At 48.7% G+C, this 17972-nt stretch overlaps 1 protein-coding gene across 1 annotated transcript in view; it reads right to left on the minus strand.

The window, feature by feature from the left end:
* The window catches only part of GRIN2C (glutamate ionotropic receptor NMDA type subunit 2C), a 36271-nt gene that overhangs the window by 6739 nt on the left and 11560 nt on the right, over positions 1–17972 (minus strand). The window contains exons 5-9 of the mRNA XM_019542510.1: positions 16207–16375; positions 14003–14156; positions 5268–5393; positions 2271–2500; positions 296–456 (exon numbers count right to left, since the gene is read on the minus strand). Coding sequence (XP_019398055.1) covers positions 296–456; positions 2271–2500; positions 5268–5393; positions 14003–14156; positions 16207–16375 — 840 coding nt within the window. The remainder of the gene's footprint in view (positions 1–295; positions 457–2270; positions 2501–5267; positions 5394–14002; positions 14157–16206; positions 16376–17972) is intronic.

Consider the following 17972-nt stretch of genomic DNA (forward strand, 5'->3'; position numbering starts at 1 on the left):
GGGGGAATGATCTGCACAGGAGACACCCAAGGAGCTTGGGGTTTCCTGCTATCTGCAGTGGGAGTGCAGCTGTCTCTCTCAAAGTTGCCACCCTTTGGAAAGGGCCATTGTGAAAGCCACAATCGCTCAATGAGCTGGAGATTGTGCAACAAACTTCACCTTCACCCTCCCAGGTCCCCAACATAAATGTGAATGTGGCATAAAGCATCCCTCCTCCTTCAGGCAAAAGCTTGCCTGAGGTAGCAGAGAGCCAGGACGGAAGCATCTTGCCTGAGGAGCTGGAGGGGAGACGTACCCCATTTTGAGGCTGGTCAGTGCATCCTCCACTGAGCGCTGGTTGTATTTCACCATGTGCGTGTGCATGTCGGGGTAGTTGCTCCGAATATTCCTCTCTGTGCTGCCGTTGGGAACGGTGCCAAACCGGAAAGGCGGGTACTGCTCCTGGGGCCGCTGGAACTGGAAAGGGAAGCGCCACAAACCACAACCAGTTGCCTTGTCCACAGCAACCAGCACTGCAGTCCAAGCATCCTCTTGGACTTTCCTTTCAGCCCAATGTTAGAACAAGCCTGCGCCTGTATCCGGCCTCTTTTCCTTTCCTCCCCTTCCTATCTATTCCCACCCTGTCACTGTCCATCTAGCTGGCTGAATACTGGGCTGATGTGTCCACAATGAAGTTCTCACTTTGTTAACATCTATATGACAGTGTCCAAACCCGCAGGTCCTGACAAGCCCGAGTCAGGGCCCACGCTTGTATCCCCTCTTCTCAATTCTCACTCCCAGCCTCCTGTAACAGGGCTCTCATACACGCGCCCCTGCCCGCCCGCTCCAGTCACTTTCCATCTCTTTTTCTATCTTCCCCCACTTGCACTATTCCTCCACTTCAGACATTTTAAAGCCCTGTGGTAAACAGCCCTTTACTCCTCCTGAAGATGCAATGGTTGAGATAAGGTCTTCTCCATCTCACGCTGATAGTGGTAACAGAACTCCATTATTTATGTAGGGCCAGATTCTGCTTTACACTGCAGGTGCCCAAGTGGACTTAAGTGACTAGACGTGATCCTATTCCACCCTACTCAGATCCCAGGAAAACCGCCAGTGAAAAACTAGATGGGTCATTCCTCTGCTCGCTGCTTTTTGTGACTTAGTTGTGAGACTCAGATGAAGGCGAGTTACAAAAGTAGGCACGCTCATGCTTTTCAAGGACTCGAGCAGAGTAGGACAGGATCACATGTAGGCAGCCAAGTCTACTTTGGTTTCCAAAACGTGAAACAGGATCTGGCCCACAACATGTTTCACCCACAGATCTCAAACTGCTTTCCAAAGGTACATTTCACTGTTCCCATTTTGCAGATCAAGGAAACCAAGGCACAGAGCTGGAGCTGGGGCTCAAACCCACATCTCCTGACCACTAGTCATGTAAGCATTGTCTGTTGAGCCCTACGGCCTCTCATGGAGGGGCAGGACAGCACTGCCAGAGTTCAAGGTGGTGCCAGCTTCTCAAACTCTGCTTCCTATAGAAGGCGATTCTGTTCGGAAAGGTGCTCCTAGCTGATGGCCAGCCCATGCTGTGTACTCAAGAGGGGGCACATGGAGGATACACCACATCAGTGTCTCCCACCACAGCATGGGAATGACTCCTCTGGACTATCCATGGACGACAGTGGGAGGAAAGAGCCCAGCAATCCCCTGTTCTGCATGAGAGCCTGCTCCTTGGTTCCCTCCACTAGCTTTTCACTTTTTGCTCTCCACCTTGGCTACTTCTGTGGATTTCTCTTCTGCTCCTTCTTTTCAGCAATGAGATCTGTTCCCCATTAGGTCAAAAGACTTCAACGTCCTCCAATCTGTGTTCCCCTTCAATCCCTCGCCTTTACCCCGACTCCTCTTGGATGAGTGGCTAGGTCTACCCACAGTCCCTTCTCCTATCAATGCACCTTATGCCTCATACAGAGCAGGGTAAGTATGCTGCATGGGTTGTATACCACCACCATCTCCAGCTGCTAGTCTCACTCTGTACCAGAGATGTAATGACTGGAGTAAGAGTCAGGATGAGCAGTAACAGAGCTTTGATGGATTCAGCACGTGGTTCTTTGTAGCTGGTTTCATAGAGAGTCCCATGCTACACAAGCCTGACTTGATCAGGTTAGTTCAGAAGGTGAAGCAGGTTTAGTCAAGACTAACACAATCCCTTGACCCTAACCTCCATGTGGCCTACTCTGCCCAGCCATGCATGCACTCCCAGACTGCATTTGTTTGCCCGGAGCCCGCCTCACCTTCTTATCGCTCAGCCCAGAGACAGTGTCAATGTATTGCTCCTGGATCATAAATGCCGCCAGGTTAGCTGTGTAGCTGGCTAGGAATATCACAGCAAAGAAAGCCCAGATGAGCACCATAATCTTACTGGTGGTGCCTTTTGGATTCTCAATGGGCACCGAGTTATTGAAGACCAGTGCCCAGAGCAGCCAGATAGATTTGCCAATGGTGAAGGAGGGGCCACCGGACTCTGGAAGGAGAAAAGTGGCTGTGAGTGACTCAAAGCAGCTCAGATAAACTCAGTGCAGTTCTTCGACCTCAGGTATCCCTGTTTGTGTCTCGTGGAAAATGAACAGGGGCAACACCTCCTCTCGGGGCTGTTAGCCTGGAGCTTTTGATAAAAGAAGGATTTCCACTCCTACTACTGTTTCTTTTTCAATGTCTAATTTTCCTGCCAAGTGGGGGCCCTCCCATCCCCCCTGAAAAAGATACAGGCAAGGAGCAGCTTTGGGGGAAAGTTATTGTCAATTCATTCTCTTTTTTTCCTTCTGGCATTTGTTGATGAGAGAGAGAGAGAGAGAGAGGGATGGAGAGGTCTGAAACCCAGACCACACCAGTGCTGCAAAACTCTTGCAGTCACCTGCTTCGTGCTTCAGAGATCCTCAAATGAGTGTGTCAGAGGCTCTAGGTACTGAAGATACGTTGGCTTTACAGAATGCAGCCAGTAAAAGCCACCTGTTTCCCTAGGACTGAAATACCTTGGGGTCATATCCCATGGGTCTCTCTCAGCAGCATGACCTCCAAGCTGGTCCAGGCATGCCATCTCTTAAAACATCATCTTACCCTAACAGCTAATCTGTCGTAGGCATTTCTATATCACCAGTTACTGCAGCTGCCAGGCACTGAGCTGTATGAAACACTAGGTAGAGATTGTTCAGCCATCGCTTGGTTCCAACATACTGGTGGGAAATCTGGAACAAAATCCTGCCAGAACAATGCAGGTGGCCCTGTTTCATTGGCCGGGGCATTTCTGGGCTGTGAAAGGAATAGATCTGGGCCCTGCCAGACCTGTTTCAGGGTAGGATCCAAGACTGAATTTCAGCACAGAGAGACATGGAGACCTACTAACCAGCTGCTTTTTTGACCTCACTTCCTGAAACAGCTCAATACTTTGCTTGTAGTTAGGGCAAGTAGAATGGAAATGCATTTCCCTGTCCCACCACAACAGGGACATGTACCAGAAAAATTAAATAAGAGGGAAAGAAAGGCGGACAAAATCGAGACTACTCGAACCCAGAGCGAACAAACAGGTGGTAGCATGAGAAGTGGCGTGGCTGGTTCTGCCTGGCCGAGTTCGGCTGGAGTCTTTGTTCACTTGGAAGATGAAAGCTAAAAATAGGTTGCATAGTCTGCTGTGGGCTTTAAGTTGTCGTCTCCTGGAAGATAACAGCTTCCATTTCACTCCCCTTTCCTCGCCATGCCCGATCTCTGGCTGACTGGCAAAATACCTAGGGGAAATGCTGAGAAACCCCCCAGGTTCCCTGAACCTGGAGCGAGGCGGGGGTGCAGGGCAGTGATGCCCAGGTGGGGAGCAGAGAGGTCATTGCCAGTGTGTGAAAAGTAGAATACGGGCACAGCAGGATAGATAAGCCTTAATGAATTTAATCAGAGACAGGCCTGTTGCTCTGCAAAGCAACAGAGAGAAACCTTCTCCCCCAGCTGGCAAGGATGCAGAACCAAACCAGAGGAACAGGCAGGACACAAATCCACCGGCAAGATGATCTGGCCTGATGGTGACAGCGGTGGATACAAATGGTTTGGAAGGAACTGGGTTCACCCGCTGCCATAATACCAGTCGACCCTGAACCAGCTTAAGGAATCTCTTCTAGCTTCATAGATTTCATAGACATTACGGCTGGAAGGGACCTCAGAAGATCATCGAGTCCAGCCCCCTGCCCCAGGGGCAGGAAGTCAGCTGGGGTCGAAGGATCCCAGCAAGATAAGCTGGGACAGTCTAAGGGTGCTCTTACAGGTTACCTGGAAAACATTTTACATCTGTTCTGACTTTATGATGGCACAACATTCCTGGCTTCAGAGGAGTTGCAGGTCAAATCTTAATGCCGTCTCCGACCTGCACAACTGTGATTCCCGCTAAAAGGTCTGGTGAGCAGGCGCATGGACAAGACCCAGGACTGTACCCCTCCTCTGGGGGGTTCGGGGGTGGGGAAGGTGGCATATAACTGCATGCTGTAGCTTTCCTTTGGGGCAGAGCCGTGGCTTCCCTCACCCGGCAGCCAGGAAAAGCCAGCCAGAGCTGCAGGTGGGAGGGAAAAAATCTTGAACAGGCAGGGGGAAAAAAGTAGAGAAAACAGAGCAGGGGGAAAAAAAATAATAATAAAAAATAATAAGAAATTAAAATCTTGCATGTTTCACTGAACAGGGATTGAGTCGGGGGGCGGGGGGGAGTTGGGTCAGCACTCACACCAGAGTAGAGCCGAGACTCAGCATGCTCGCTGCATGCATAGTCTACTCCCCGGGACAGGAGAGGAGTGATTGCTTGCAGTCAGCACCATCCCCCTTCAGAGCAGTATTCAGGATCGTTGAACGCTTGTCCACAGGGAAAGGACTGGGAAGCCCTGGGAATGATGCATCCTGGGATGTTGGAGTTATGAAAATAGAGCTTTTTTTTTCCCCCCCTCCCTGGAACAGACTAGCAATGCCCTGGAACGACCTGGGTAAAACAGATCAAAAATAACAAGATGGGCATAAAACTTTAAAATGTTTAGAGGGTACCAAGCACAGGTTAACACCCTTTCATGGGTGAATGTTGCCATTTTAAGTGCCCTTAGGACAGTTTAAAGGTAACCTGTACACCACCCTAACAGAGCCATGGCACGAGACTGTGGTTTGGGAATGGCCCTGCGTGGAGTGGGGAGGGGGACACCTGTTACGCAGTCCACCCCTTTTCCAACCCCCTGCACAACAACATGTGCACACAGCCCCTTTGAGCGACTTACTTTTGCCACTAGTTAGGTTCTGGTTGTAGCCGACGGGGCTGAAATATTCAAACACGAAGACGGTGACAGCAACCACAGTGAGACACATCACAAACATCATCACCCACACTGCTGGACTGTAGGGCTCTGGAAGGCAAGGAAGAGTCAATCAGTGCTGCGTTGTGCTGCCTCGGTCCCATTGATTTGTGCGCACATGGCTGTAAGGCTTAAGCAAGTATAGGACACCAGCCCCTTCACACTGACTAACATGGCAGGACCCAAACTTGAGCCTCAGAGAAACATCTCCCTTAAACCACATGCCCTATTACAGTGGTTTATCAGCCTTTTTTAGACTCAAGGCAACCCTTGTTAGACTTGAGGCCTCCTCAGAAAGTGCCACCTCTTCGTTTTTTACTTGGTTTTTCACTACAGAAAAATAATAGAGCAACTCTTCTCTTGCAAAGAACTCAATGACCGCAACAAGTCAGAACGCTATAGCGATTCCTATTTGAAACCTCTGGGTTTATCTTGTGAAACACGTTTGCACCCTTAACAGCGCTAACACTGCGTGACACCTCATGGCACCCTTGAAAGGATCTCAGTGCGCTCCAGAGTGCCGCGGCACCCTGGTCGGGAATCACTGCTCTGTAAAGACAGACTTACCATTCCCAGCACAAGATGCACCCTATGGATCCCCTAGCCTTTGCTTTAGGCTGAAAGATGCCCTATACCTATGGTGTGGCATTGCCTATACACAGAGTACACTCTTCCTAAATACATTTCTCTCTTGCCCCATGTCAGTGAAATCAAAGCTGGAGATGGAAAGAAGCAGAGACACCCCATTCACAAGAGCTGAAGTCAGACCTGATGAAAGCAGCTAGAAGTTAGCAAGCAGGGGTCAGTGAGGAGAGAAGAAAGAGTTGTGGAAAGTGGTCTTGCAAAAATTTACCAACCCAAACATTGCATCTACTTGCCTGACCAAATCCTAACGGTGATGGCAGGAAACCTGAGGCATTATTCACATATCAAAAAAATGTTACAAGTAATACAGACGCTAGGTGAACAGATTACTACAGCACCTAGGAGCCACCATCAAGGACCAGGCATTCATTGTACCAAGCACTGTAAAGACAAAGCAAAAAGGTGGTCCCGGCCCCTGACTGAGGAAGAACAGAATTGTAAGGCTAAGGTTACAAGTGGGTGCTCATTGGAATATATCCTGAATCGTGAACAAATGCTTATTTGAATACATCTGTTACAGAAGTGACCGCCTTCACACTGTTTGGGGTCATTTTCTAAGAGCGAGTGAGCTTCCCGATGAGAAAGCCTGGTAAGAAATCACAAGCATTCACACTAGGAACCGCATCCTAAAAGCTACTTTTTCTCAGCCAGGAAACAGAAACCTATCCTGTGCCCGAGACATCCAGTCGAAACAGCCTGGGGAGCAACTGCTTGCAGTAAATCACTTGAACGCCAACTACAAACTGAGAATTATTAGTGGCAGAAATTATTCAGCAAATAAATTCCAGAAAAATGGGATGTAGCGATGGAAAAAAAAAATCACCAGCAGTAAAAAGAGGCACAATAAAGCAGATATATTAATCATCGACTAAGCCAAGGGAGGGATTTACCAAGAGTAAACCTGCACTGTGATAGCCTGTAGCTTTAGTCTACCTAATTTAGGTAAGAATCACAGTGAAGGTGTGGCAGTGGGGGGCTGTGATGCTGGTCAGCTGTCCAGGTGAGCATTACGGTACCCAGGGGTTTGCAGAGCCTGTATTGAAACTAACGGTGCTACAGCCTTGCTGTTACCTAACTAGATTAAAGCACTCCAAGCAGTGATCACACCTTCCCACTGCACTCAGGGCTCACCCAGTGCGAGACAGCAATAGAGAGGAGCAGAGAGGGAGAGAATAGGGTATGAAGAACCAAGACAGGCACAAAAGGAGGGAAGGAGATGCCAAGAGAGGGACAGAGATGAAAAGGGAGATGGGACAGCCGTGGAAAAGGGAGGCAGGAAGAGACGCCAACAGCAAGAGGCGTTGAGGGCAGAGAGGGACCAAGCAGAAGAGACAGTGGCAGTTGTTGGGTGACAGCAGCAGACACACGGAGTGATAGAGCTCCATCGTTAAAGGGCAGGCTGAAGGATGGGATTAATTCAGGCCCTCAAAATACATCAACCAAGGCCCATTTGTCAGCGTGTCCTTCCCTGTCAGGCAGGAGAGAAACTTTATCTGATGGCATCAGATGCCTTTCATTAGCATGTTGAGGGAGATGGGAGACCAAGGGAGGACACACAGCATAGGTGAGACAAAATGAGTGGGGAACCTTGACCCTGGCTCCTCTTGGGCAGAACTTCCCTGCTCATATTTCCTGTGCCAGGAGGAAGAGATCATCATGCCCAAGATGGCAAGGCCCAAATCTGGAGAAAGCAGAGAAACTGTAAAACCCCAGAGGCCTGGCCAGATACAAGTAACCGCACTCAGTGAGGGTTGCTCCTATGGCACGAGGCAAGTTTCCAAAGTAAGGTGGTGGGACACACCTTTCTGAAGAGGACTAAAGCCAGGGTGGTCCTGTCTCCTCTGACCCTGGTCTCACAGCCCCGGTGCCAGGGGACTGGCACATTTAGATCCCAGTTATCTGCCCTCCTCTCCACTGGCTTGGGGAGTCTGGCTGCACATTTAACCTGCAGTTCCAGAACACAGAAGGCAGAAAACTCTGAAGACGAAGAAACGATAACAGCTTTTGGCAGCAACATCTTGGGTTTGCACACAGGTTACAGAAACCTTCAAGGACCATATGTGCTTATACCAACGTGTAAGCAAGCATATCTAGCCTGGACAAGCTCACAAATATACACAGACCAACAGATGTGCTTACATAACACAGGCAGTCCTCGACTTAGGGCGATCCGCACTTGCGGCGCTCCGCCATTTGCACCCATATTATTACTTACAGCGCTGGATCCTCACACTTATGGCACTACAGGGACATTTACATTGAGAAAGAGTCCCTGGACCAGTTTCTCAAAAAGCCATCAAGTATCCCTAAGTCTCCTCAAAATCAACCCAAAGAAGCTCTTCCGAATCCCATGACCCTGATGAAGGTGCTCCTTCACCTTCTGATTCAATAAAATGTTACGTGACTAGTTACTGTATTGCCCTGTTTAACTGATGTATATACAGTACACTTTAGAAAGCTTTATGCTGTACAGTATATATCATTTATAGTTGATTAAACAGTTGATTTAAATATGATGTTTATGGTTATTTCTATAAAGAGTTGGGCATCAGGCCCTTGGTGAGGAACATAATGCCCTATTATAACATTGTTTCTACAGGAAAAATCAGATTCAACTTGCATCATTTTGACTTACAACACCTTTTCCAGGAGGCAACCCACTGTAAGTACGAGAACTGCCTGTACTGCACATGCTGTTTCTCTCCCACACATGTGTACACTTACACATGCACACATAGATATACATGTACACCTACATAGAGCAATTTACACAGGAAAATACTTTCACCTATATACTCACACACAAAGGAGACCCTCATGTATGAACCATGCAACATACACTGCAAATGTAAGCTCATGCACATAGAGACAGGCCATCAAGCTTGCACACACACCTATGAAAGTACAGGGACAATATATACTCCCAGAAGTGCTCATTCGCAAGGACTACAGGACTTTCCAACACAACACATGCAACACGCAATGCATATTCATCCACAAGAAAAGGATCTTGGAGTCATCATTGATGCCAAGATGAACATGGGCCGGCAGTCAGGAAGGCCAACCGCACCTTGTCCTGCATCCACAGATGCATCTCAAGCAGGGCCAGGGAGGTGATCCTCCCCCTCTATGCGGCACTGGTCAGGCCGCAGCTGGAGTCCTGCATCCAGGTCTGGGCGCCGCACTTCAAGAGGGATGTCGACAGCATGGAGAGGGTGCAGAGGAGGCCACTCGCACGATCAGGGGGCAGCAGGGCAGGCCCTATGAGGAGAGGCTGCGGGACCTGAACCTGTTCAGCCTCCACAAGAGAAGGCTGAGGGGGATCTAGTGGCCTGTTACAAACTAGTCAGGGGGACCAGCAGGCACTGGGGGAGTCCCTGTTCCCCCGAGCACCGCCAGGAGTGACTAGGAATAACAGTCACAAGCTGGCAGAGGGGAGATTCAGACTAGATATCAGGAAGCGCTACTTCACGGTCAGGGCGGCTAGGATCTGGGACCAACTTCCAAGCGAAGTAGTGCTGGCTCCTACCCTGGGGGGCTTTAAGAAGAGGCTAGATGTACACCTTGCTGGGGTCATTTGACCCCAGTACTCTTTCCTGCCATGGCAGGGGGTCGGACTTGATGATCTGCTCAGGTCCCTTCCGACCCTAGAAACTGTGAAACTATGAAACATATGCACTTAGGTGTGTATATATGCAGAAGCTTTGCATCCACATATACGGACCTGTTCACATGGCAGGCACTGCAAACATGCTTGTCCTCAAACAAGTGCAGATAGGCAGCATGCATTACTAAGGAAACTCAAAGCGATGGGTACTCACACAAGGCAGTCATGTACAATCATAAGCCTTCAGACTAGCATGCGTGCCCAGGCATGCGCATAGTCACGCACACTTCCTGCATAGTTAAACATTCAGGTTTTCCCCCCACCCTGCAAGGAAATACTTAAAACCATTCATTCAAATGCTGTTATTAAAATGTGCAAGAGGCAAAGAGTGGGTTTGTGGAACGAACGTCCCGAGGAATAATCTCAGCCCGGCCAGTCCCAAATTCAATTCATTGAAAAGAACCGTTGCATAACCGGTTTCTTTTTGCGTCTTAGACTTTCTGCAGATCTGGCAGCGAGTGAAAGAAAATGACAGTCTTTGTTTCACTGCAGGAAAGAGGGGAGGGGGCCACAGGAGCCCTGCCTGCCCTCCAGTGTTGTCAGAGACGCTGATGTGGTGTCCATATCCTCACCTGACAATGGGCACATTGCTTCCACTCAGCTGAATTCATGCATCCCATCCCTCATGCCATGCTGCCTCAGGTTGGCCTTGTCCTTAAAGCAGTGGCCAGGGATTCAAGAGACCTGCGTTAAGCTCTCAGCTCTGCACAGAGCCCCCATGTGACCTTCCTCTCTCTGTGCCCATCTGTAACGTGAGGATAACAGCGGTTCCTTGCTCCCATCCTTTGTCTGCCTTGTTGCTTTAGATCTGTAAGCTCTTTGGGATGGGGGCTATATCCAACCCACTGGGCCTTTAATCTCATCTGGAGCATGTAGGTGCTGTGATAGCAGCAGTAACTCCCACCAGGGAAGTTTTGCTTCCATGGGGCTAAATTTAAGGCCAAGACTAAGTGGGTGAAAATGCCTTGAGTCACTTCAGTTAACCCCAGAGGGCAACTGGGCAGTAATGGCACCTCCAGCAGGAGGGATCAGCTCTCACTGGGACCCTGCAGGGTGCTGGGTGGTTTCATTAAGATAGATGGAGTTAAATTAGATACAGGCCCAAATGAGAAGTGCAAGTCAGGATGCTGGGAAGGATCTCTAAATTTAGGTCTGGCTCTGATTTGGAAGGAAAACCAACCTGCAGAATGTCTAATAGTTCATCTTATTGTTACAGAAAGGAAATGCTGTCGGCTGGGCTGAAGGCAAAAATCAAGCCTGTAAAGATTTCAACACATCTGCATTCTCCAACAGAAAACCACCCCCGAGAACTCCCAACCCGCTCCACCTTACATCTGAAATTCCCCTTCTCAGACACATTGCAAATTCAGCAAAGTGCAGTCTGGCAAGAACAGATTTCAGCACCATCAAACCCCAACCTTGGCCTCCATGTAATCTGGCTTTAGTCCCTACCTTCTTCAACCTCCTCCAAACAGCAAGGGCCAGAAGTGTAGAGCACCCCAACTCCAACTTCATACCAAGTGTAAGAAGTTCCTGGAATGGTTTTCTCTTGGAGTATGCAGGGGTATAATAATAGATTTTGAAGGAGAAAAGGAGGGAAAGCAGTGAAGTTGGAGGCTCAGTTGCTTTCCCCCAGAAACTCCAGAAGACAAGCCTGGGAACAGAAACTCATAACTTTCCTGGACCCTAAAACCCATGGACATAACTGAAACATTGATTTTATGATTCATTAAAACTTACCTTTCACATCTTCCTCTGCTAACTTTTTTTTGCCCCACAGGTAATAAATGCCCACTGCCCTTTTCAAGTGATTACATCTATTAACATCATGACATTACATTAAACCATTAGTTCTACCTTGTGTGTAGCTTGGACGGTGACAACTTGTTTCTCAGACAGACCTGATGAAGGGCACACGAAGCCCAAAATGATGTCTCCTACCACTCACAACTATACAAGTTCCTCCAATGAAAAACATTTCTTCACCCCACGAATCTTGTTTCTCTGATACGGCACTAAGGGAGTTTGCCAACATGACCCTTTTAATAATGACATTTCAAAAATATTTTTATTGCAATTGTGGCCGTTGTCTTGGCCTGTGGGTGCTTTAGTATAATGAAATCATAATTACAATCCATAACAGCTACCTACAGCAGGCATAGCAGCCGCATATAAAACTATGGCATCATCAACATATGCTGTCACAAATACAATCAACATCTTCAACCTGTTCCTTTAACCCATTCCTGTAAACTGCTCTGAATTACAGCCCTTCCCAAGCAAAAGCTGGAGGAGAGAGGCCTTTACACTAAACCTTGACCACCCATGCAAGGTCACAGCTAAGGATGCTCTACCAAGAACACCCACCCTGTGAGCCTGAGCTCAAATGCTCTTCTCAGACACAGCGGGTTTGATGTCAGCTAAATGAGAGGCTGTTTCCAAGACATCTGAGCCCCAGAAAACATAGGTTTTCGGACCCAATTTCTGAAACTCCTGAGGACCCACAATGGCAAATGGATTATGAGAATGATGGGTACTCAACCCCAGGAAGAGAGATTAAAATTTGTATGTGGACACCCAGGCAGCAAAGGTGAACTGCCCAGGGCATGGATCATCTTATTCTAAGGTGTTCTGCACTCACTGAAGTTTCTGGTTGCTCTTCAAAGTTCTCTCAGAGAAGGTGCGGCAGCTCTTGCCCGGATGTGACAATGGTAAGGTCTCCATCCAGGAGGGGCACTACTCCATAAGCCAAACCTGGTGAAGAAAGAGCCACCACTCTTGGAAGAGACTTCAAGAACACGCCCAATACTTGAATAACCCTCAGGCTGGCAAAAAGTGAAAATACCCCCAGAATATATGCAAGCCATAGAAAATCCTCCTGAGATTTGTCCTTCCAGACTAGCACCCCTGCCATGTGGCCTACAATTATACCTTGGCCTGTTATGTCACCAACAGCAGGGAGGCCAGTCAATAGAAACTTCTGCAATATGGTCTCTTCTCCTCCGGGAACTTGTCCGAGATGCATTAGCTCATTTCATAAATTCCACCAAAAAGTTGCCACGGGCACATTGGTTCTGACCTGCTCAGCTCTGACCCTGTATTGACACTGAGGACCTACAGCCTCCAGCAATGCAGCCTTTAATGAAACCCTTCATTTTAAGACGACTGGTTCAGTGGACTTCAAGCTTCCCATTTTTGTCATCAGTGACCAATCTACAGATCATAACCATGCAGAGCATAACACCAACATTAAACCCCAGAGAGTCCCCTTCTAGACCATATGGCAGAAGGACCCTATGGCCCTGAAAATGAGCAGAATCCATCAAGAACCTGCACAAGACAATCTAATTCTGTGTTACAACACTGCTGAAAATTGCACTCCACATTACAGCATGGTCAAGTAGCAAGGCTTTTCCCACAGAAAGAGTTCAGATTTTGCAAGGGAAGAGGCCCCAACATTTGCAGGTTCCCAGGATAAGCTCAAACCCAGCGGATAGGTTAATCATTTCATTGCTGATCCCACTCAGAGACTGCAGCCAGTCACCACCCCTTCAAAAATCGCAGGGACATGAAGTTCCTTTGGCAATTGCCAAGGCATTCAGTCGTAGGAAAAAGATTGGGAAACTATTACTTATGCATGGATAACGATGCTACTTCTTTGCACTTTTATAGCACCTCATCAGTGAAACACCGAGTGCTCTATTAAATAATCAGTTCAGCTCTCAAGTACCCTGTAAGAGAGATGCTATTAGAGTCATTTTATAGATAGGGAAGCTGAGGCAGAGAGGCCAAGTGACTTGTCCAAGGTCACAAGTAGCAGAATCAGAAATAAAATCCAGGAGTCCTCTCTCTTCTTAACTAACAAGAGCCAGGTTAGGATAAGGTTTGGCTGGACTCATGTACCCTTCTCTGTCTAACCTTGCTTCTTCCTTGAAGACAAATGGCAGAAAGCCTAGCACCAAGGTGGGGATCCTGCATGGACCTCTGCCTACCCAGCCTTCAAGGCCAGATAATGATATCAGCCCATCAATCAGGTCAGCAGCAATTTTCGTCCCCCAAAAGGCAGGCACCTCTCTGGTTCAGCCTTCCTTCCGAGTAATGCTGAGGGCATGAATTAACCTGGACGTGCCAACACACCCCATGACCCTCAGTGCCACAGAACTGGACTCTCCACACCAGACTGGGGCCTTAGCCAACCTGACCTTCTGAAAACTCACCCCAGAAGGTAAACTGCAGGGCCACACCTTCATCCTCATTTCTCACCCTACTCATTTCCCCCTCTCTAAACATCATCACCTGTGGCTTCACACACAATCACCATGCCAGCGCCAAACAGGCACTTGCTCACCTAAGAAGGCAGATGGGGAGACAGTCCCGTTGCTTCTGGCCACCATGACGCTGATGCCAGTCTCCACGAAGGGCACAGAGAAATCCACAATCTCAGAGCGCTCCTCATTGATGGTGAGGGACCCAATAGCCATGTCTGCTCGCTTGTAGTATACCTGGGGACAGGGAAGGTGATCAAGAACACGGCCAGGCAAATCCAGAGCAAAGGGGGCAATTGCTAACCAGGTCCCACAAAGCTAACCATCCTCTCCATCTAGCCTTCACAGCAAATGGCAAAAAAAAAACAACTAGTACTAAAGCATTCGCACTCTCCTTGTCCCAGCCTCCAAAATGTGTTCACGATAAACTCCTCCCTTTATTACTGGTTTTCCTCTAACAGGCTCAGAGACTGATGCTTAGTGACTTCAAGGATCTTCTTCTTCACTCCGCCAGCATACAACAGGTGCCCCCCAGGGTTTGTGTACGCCATGGGTGCCACCCCAGCAACTACAGAAATGGGATAAAAGCTCTGCATCCACCCCAGCCAAAATGTAAGCGGCAGATTGGGGGCATGTCTGAGGCACAGCTGCAGCACACTGTCTGGCAGCTATTCTCTGCTGCCCCAGGCACATAAGGAAACAGGGTATAAAAGAACAGCCAGCTGCACCAGGGGCCAGGCAGGCTACTGCACAACCTGCAGCCTAAAACCATCCCTGCCCTGAGGACAGGAAAGGAATAACCGACTTAGACACATGGCTGCTAGGCCAGAATCCAACACTCAAACCTCCTTTCTTGCTACCCACTGGAGAGCAGCTGGTTTATACCAGGGAATTGGACCCAGTGTGTATCAGCATCTCACACAGGCGCAAAACAACTACAGAAGAACATTCAGGTTGCCGAGTCAAGCCCGCCAGAGTTAGGCACAGGTGGAAGTGACCTCCCAAGGACATTCAGTCCAGCCTCCTGCTCAAGGCAGGATCATCCATTCTTTGCATGAACCTCATTTATTGCAGAAGTTGGGAGATATACTGACATTAGGACCAGGGATGGCAGGCTGCAGAGGAGGGTCCCACAATTAAGGCAGATGAATTCTATCCGGGAGACCTGGACTCTCTCCCTGCCTCACGGCAAGTCGCTTCAACCTAAATGCTGACAGCTGGCCCCTAGGCACATCTATTTCTGGGTATCCAATGTGACACCCGGAGTGAGATGAGCAGAAATGCTAAGGAGCCACAACTGCAACCGAGGTTGATCAGGGCTGTGTTTTGAACAAGCAGAGCACTACAAAACTGCTCCACGTTTGGGAACATCCTGCTGTCAGCGTCTTACGGTGGGCACCCAAAATGGGCAGATACTTCTCACGATTTTGACTTTCACCTTTTTATGCCTTAGCTGCCCAGAGGAAGAAGGGGGATAATATCACAGGGGTCTGCAAAGATTAATGTATAAAGATTGGCAAAACACTTGCCTAGAGAGAGGTAGTCAGCAGTCTTAGTCAGGCAGAAGGCAAGGTAGCTTTGCACCTTATGAGCTAACTAAATCTCATATGTATAAGCATTCACCGTCAGAGCTGGCTCAAGCTGCTGCTTAGGAAAGCTTATACATCTGATTTAGTTAGTCTATGAGGTGCAAAAGCACTTGCCTGCCATAGTGAGAGCACCTTTGCAATGCCCAAAAGGTAATAAAAACGGTTGCATTCAATGCAGGGGGTATCGCATGATGCTTAAAGGGGGAAGATAAAAAGATGGTTTAAATAATGACCCTTCCACTGAGTAATGCCAGGATCTCTGGGAAAAAAAATGGGATGCAATCGTGCCATTAAAGACTGTAATGTAATGGACACACAAGGTGCTGAAATAAGGTTGCTAACTTAGCACTGACACCTCCCAAGCTCTGAGTGCTTCACTTTGTGGCTAAAACATTCCTTCTCTTTATCTTTAATTTAACTTCCAACTTAAAATAGAACCAAACTGCGAGGAATTCCAGTACATGGAACGACACTGCGATACACAGCACAGACCTCCACCACATGACCTAAGGGAGGAACTGCAAGCCACCGGAGGAGAATGAGGCATACATTTTGCCCGTGGGTTTCAGAGCTATTCACTGACAGCGGGGAACTGGCACAACTTGTGATTCAAGGGCTCAGGTCCACTGCTGGCAACAGGCTGCTAGTGCAGCCCTTCCCGAGGAGAGGTGCATTGCAAAAAACCATGTCCTCCCTACCTCGCCAATCATCCCGTTCCAGACGCCACGCACTATCTTCCCATGCTTTCCATTGGTTACCAGGTAGAGGTCGTAGGAGAACTTCACTGCCTTGGCCAGCTTCTTCAGGATATCGATGCAGAAGCCCTTGCAACAGAGCTTGGTGTAGGGGTCTGCAGGCCCATCTCCCCTGGAAGCAAGGCATTAAGCAGACTTGTGTATATGCACAGGTATTTCCCAGAGACAGGTGATGCTGCAGCAAACAGGTCAGGTCCCACTTTTGCCTGGAGAGAGGGCACATGGAGCAGCCCCGGGGCTATGAAGCCTCATCCCACGGACCTGTATCTCAGGTGACTGTTTATATATCCATGTAAAGTGGGCACCCAGCACAGCCATGCCACAACCCTGCTCTTACCTGTACCAGCTGTGACATTTCACATGCCTTTTGCACAGCTTCAAAACAATGACCGCAAGGACTGGATTCTTGAATCCAGAGCACTGACAATGAGTACAACACACAGTCAGCAGCATTTTACATCAGTTGCGACAGGGGTGGCCAACCTGTGGCACGGTTACCATGAGTGGCACAGGGGCCGTGTGGCATGCAACAGATTGGGAAGGGAGCAGAAAGCAGAGCAGCAGATTAGGCAGGAAGCACAGTGACCAACAGGGCAGAGGGCACAGCAACAAATCAGAGAGGGAGCAGAAAACAGAGCAACAGACTAAGCATGAGAAGAGGATTGGAGTGGTACCTGGGGAGGGTGAGGAACTAATGTGTGGCACACCTGCCAAAAAAGGTTGGCCCTTGCTGAGTTAAAGTAAAATGATTGCACAGAAGCCATAGAGGTTTATGCAGCAGGAATCAGGGCCATTGAGGAAAACCAAATGACACGGTAAGGGGTGGCATTGTTAACACGCTGGGAAAGCTAGAAGAGCATGGGGTGGCAGCTATTATTGGGAGAGGAACATATGTTTCTCTCCCCAGGGGGCAGGGGATGACTGTTGAGCAATGCCTGGTCCCTTGTGGGAAGGAAAGAGTGGCAGAAAGTCTGAAATAGGTGTAGGATGACTGCCCAGAAGATCTGCCAAGGAAAGCTCACTCTCCTGCAGCCCAGCTGACACCTCTGATCAACAGGTTGCAGGGGTCAGCTGTGGACAGGCGATTAATACCCATGCACAGGACTGTCTAGCTGCATCCCTGCAGGGACACCTTCCAGGAGCATCTTCATGGCCACCTTTCCAGAAGGTAGTCTCTGAGGAACCTCAGCCACAGCCCTAGATCTACAGACTCTCACTGTCTGGAACTATAATTGATGGGCTAGGGCAGCAGCCAACCTGTTGGGAAAACACTGCGTTTACAGGCACTGAGCCGAAGCCCCAGAGCCTGCTCCCAGAGGGCTCCAGCTGTGTCATAACTCAAGTCTAGCAAGAGCCAGAAGCTCCCACCTGTAAGACTCAGGCCTGGACGAAAGCCCAGTTCAAAGCTCTCTCTCCAGCTGGGCGTGACAGAGCTCTTACAGCTGTGATAAGAAACCCTGCTGCAACAGGCCCCTATCACCCCATCCAACCCAAACCACAACATTCCTGTTTGAAAATACTCAGGAAGCCTGTTTTTAGCACAAGTACCGTGTTTCCCCGAAAATAAGACACTGTCTTATATTTATTTTTCCTCAAGAAGACACACTATGGCTTATTTTCGGGGGATGTCTTATTTTTAAAACAGCATTTTTTTTTTTTTCTGTTTTTTTGCACCGGTCCTGGAAGCACTGCAATACCAGGTCAATGCA

The sequence above is a fragment of the Crocodylus porosus genome, unplaced genomic scaffold (genome assembly GCF_001723895.1).
Source record: "Crocodylus porosus isolate Cpor-Errol unplaced genomic scaffold, CroPor_comp1, whole genome shotgun sequence".
NCBI classification, from domain to species: Eukaryota; Metazoa; Chordata; order Crocodylia; family Crocodylidae; genus Crocodylus; species Crocodylus porosus.